General features: G+C 45.1%; 1 protein-coding gene across 1 annotated transcript in view; it reads left to right on the forward strand.

Annotated features, from left to right (window-relative positions):
• Window positions 1-3,195, forward strand: part of CPSF1 (cleavage and polyadenylation specific factor 1) — a gene marked incomplete at its 5' end in the record, with an annotated part of 34,748 nt that overhangs the window by 17,302 nt on the left and 14,251 nt on the right. Inside the window, 3 exons of the mRNA XM_018574990.1 lie at window positions 1,742-1,822; window positions 1,918-2,055; window positions 2,138-2,290. Of these exons, the coding sequence (XP_018430492.1) occupies window positions 1,742-1,822; window positions 1,918-2,055; window positions 2,138-2,290 (372 nt within the window). The remainder of the gene's footprint in view (window positions 1-1,741; window positions 1,823-1,917; window positions 2,056-2,137; window positions 2,291-3,195) is intronic.

Genomic DNA, 3,195 nt, shown 5'->3' on the forward strand with positions numbered 1-3,195 from the left:
TATATATAACATGACTTCCCTCTGCAGTGGTATGGTCCATCTCCTTGTATTTATATATAACATGACTTCCCTCTGCAGTGGTATGGTCCATCTCCTTGTATTTATATATAACATGACTTCCCTCTGCAGTGGTATGGTCCATCTCCTTGTATTTATATATAACATGACTTCCCTCTGCAGTGGTATGGTCCATCTCCTTGTATTTATATATAACATGACTTCCCTCTGCAGTGGTATGGTCCATCTCCTTGTATTTATATATAACATGACTTCCCTCTGCAGTGGTATGGTCCATCTCCTTGTATTTATATATAACATGACTTCCCTCTGCAGTGGTATGGTCCATCTCCTTGTATTTATATATAACATGACTTCCCTCTGCAGTGGTATGGTCCATCTCCTTGTATTTATATATAACATGACTTCCCTCTGCAGTGGTATGGTCCATCTCCTTGTATTTATATATAACATGACTTCCCTCTGCAGTGGTATGGTCCATCTCCTTGTATTTATATATAACATGACTTCCCTCTGCAGTGGTATGGTCCATCTCCTTGTATTTATATATAACATGACTTCCCTCTGCAGTGGTATGGTCCATCTCCTTGTATTTATATATAACATGACTTCCCTCTGCAGTGGTATGGTCCATCTCCTTGTATTTATATATAACATGACTGCCCTCTGCACTGGTATGGTCTATATATATATATATATATATATATCTTGACTTACCTCTGTTGTGGTATGGTCCATCTCCTTATATTTATATATAGCATGACTTCTGTCTGCATTGGTATGGTCCATCTGCTTGTATTCATAGTGTATATACAATATGACTTCCCACTGCAGTGGTATGGTCCATCTCCTTATGCTTATATATAACCTGACTTACCTCTGTTGTGGTCCATGTCCCTATATATGTGTATATAACATGACTTCTGTCTGCATTGGTATGGTCCATCTCCTTCTATTCATAGTGTATATACAACACGACTTCCCTCTGCAGTGGTATGGTCCATCTCCTTATATTTATATATAACATGACTTCCCTCTGCAGTGGTATGGTCCATCTCCTTATGCTTGTATATAACCTGACTTACCTCTGTTGTGGTCCATGTCCCTATATTTGTGTATATACATATACATGACTTTCCTCTGCAATGGTATGGTCCCATCTGCTTGTATTTATATATAACATGATTTCCCTCTGCACTGGTATGGTCCATCTCCTTGTATTTATATATAACATGACTTCTGTCTGCATTGGTATGGTCCATCTGCTTGTATTCATAGTTTATATGCAACATGACTTCCCACTGCAGTGGTATGGCCCATCTGCTTATGCTTATAACCTGACTTACCTTGGTTGTGGTCCATGTCCCTATATATGTGTATATAACATGACTACTGTCTGTATTGGTATGGTCCATCTCCTTATATATTTATATATAACCTGACTTCCCTCTGCAGTGGTATGGTCCATCTCCTTATATATTTATATATAACATGACTTCCCTCTGCAGTGGTATGGTCCATCTCCTTATGTTCATATATAACTTCACTCAGCAGTGTTGTCCAAATCCTGCACATGTAATGTCACACCCCCCTATATCACTATGGTCCAAATTACCAGTGACATTTACCTGTATGTTCATTCCTCGATTTTTACATGTTTCCCCCCTGCTCCGCAGTGGTATGGTCCAAACACTCACTGTATTACTGTGCTGTGACTTGGCAGGTCCTGGTGGATTCTGAGATCCTGATCTATGAAGCGTTTGGACATGACTCCCAGGGGAATCTGAAGGTTCGATTTAAAAAGGTGAGTAATGAAGGGATCTGGTGCATTGAGTGCATGGGGCTCCTTCTGTAAAGAGATCGCTCTTTTAATCCGGCACCCCCAACCTTCTCCTCCAGGTTCCTCATAATATAAATATCAGGGAGAGGAAGCAGAAACATTCGAAGAAGAAGACTGAAGGATTGGTGGAGGAAGTGAGCGCCCGAGCTCGCGTCGCTCGATTCCGATTCTTCCAGGACATATATGGATATTCAGGGGTGAGTGAGCACGCGAAGGTGGTCGCTTCGCCTTGGGGAGATCAGGTTTTGGTTTGATTCACTCCTCTTCCTTTTCTTTTAGGTGTTTATATGTGGCCCGTCCCCCCACTGGCTACTAGTCACCTCTCGTGGGGCCCTGCGTCTGCACCCCATGACTATCGATGGATCCATTGAATCATTTGCCCCCTTCCACAACATCAACTGCCCCAGAGGGTTCCTCTATTTCAACCGGCAGGTGAGAAGTCGGTCTGTCCTCATTGCGATGTGCGGCGTCCGTTCCCTTTTATGATGCGGGCAGGAGATGTACATGACAACGGACAATACAGGAATTACGTATAATATGTAAAGGACGGCACAGGAAGTATCATCTGTAATAGTACGATTAGACAAATGTGGGTCCTGAGGTTACACAGGTTGAGAACCACTGGTTTAGTCCCTTTGTTCTCAACTGGCGGGTCGCCATATTCCTTCCACTTTTCTAGGTGCGAGGCTCCTCAGCCTCCTCCTTTTGCAGCACTGTCAGTTCTTGCACGCCAAACAGCCATTTACAATATGCTGCCCGGCGCCGAGTGTCAGCTTGAGGTGGGATGGGCTGGGGCTATGGCCGTGAGGGAGCTCCATGCCTGGACCGGAGTGATGTCGCATTCTGGCTCCAGGCATCTCTACAGGGTATGCAAATGGAGCTGTACCAGCAATGCACACATGGATGGAGCTCTGTCACAGCACAGCGGCCCACACTGGACCCCGGGCTGATGATCCACTCCAGTTCTGGTAAGGTATGGAGACTGGGGGGATCTTTTTACTGACATCCCACCCACAGTTCAATCACCCGAAACGTGCAGTGGGACTCGGGTCGCAACTTCATGACCAAGGACAAATGTGGGTCCTCAGGTTACACTGGTTGAGAACCACTGATCTAGTCCCCACTTAGGTCCTCTTGGCCATGCAAATGAGGACTTGAAACAGGGATTGGTCCGATAGCTTGAATGGGAGGGGCTGATATGTGCACCATTGTCATCAGCATTGTGTTTCCAGAGCCGGTATTGAATTGTGAAATTGGACGGCTGTAGGGCCGGGCTCCCCCGCAACAGGCGTCCATTGTCCCCGGACACCCAGTTCAACCCACAAGGGGGGGGGGGG

This window comes from Nanorana parkeri, unplaced genomic scaffold (assembly GCF_000935625.1).
Source record: "Nanorana parkeri isolate BGI_ZX_2015 unplaced genomic scaffold, ASM93562v1 scaffold3446, whole genome shotgun sequence".
In the NCBI taxonomy this organism is placed as follows: Eukaryota; Metazoa; Chordata; class Amphibia; order Anura; family Dicroglossidae; genus Nanorana; species Nanorana parkeri.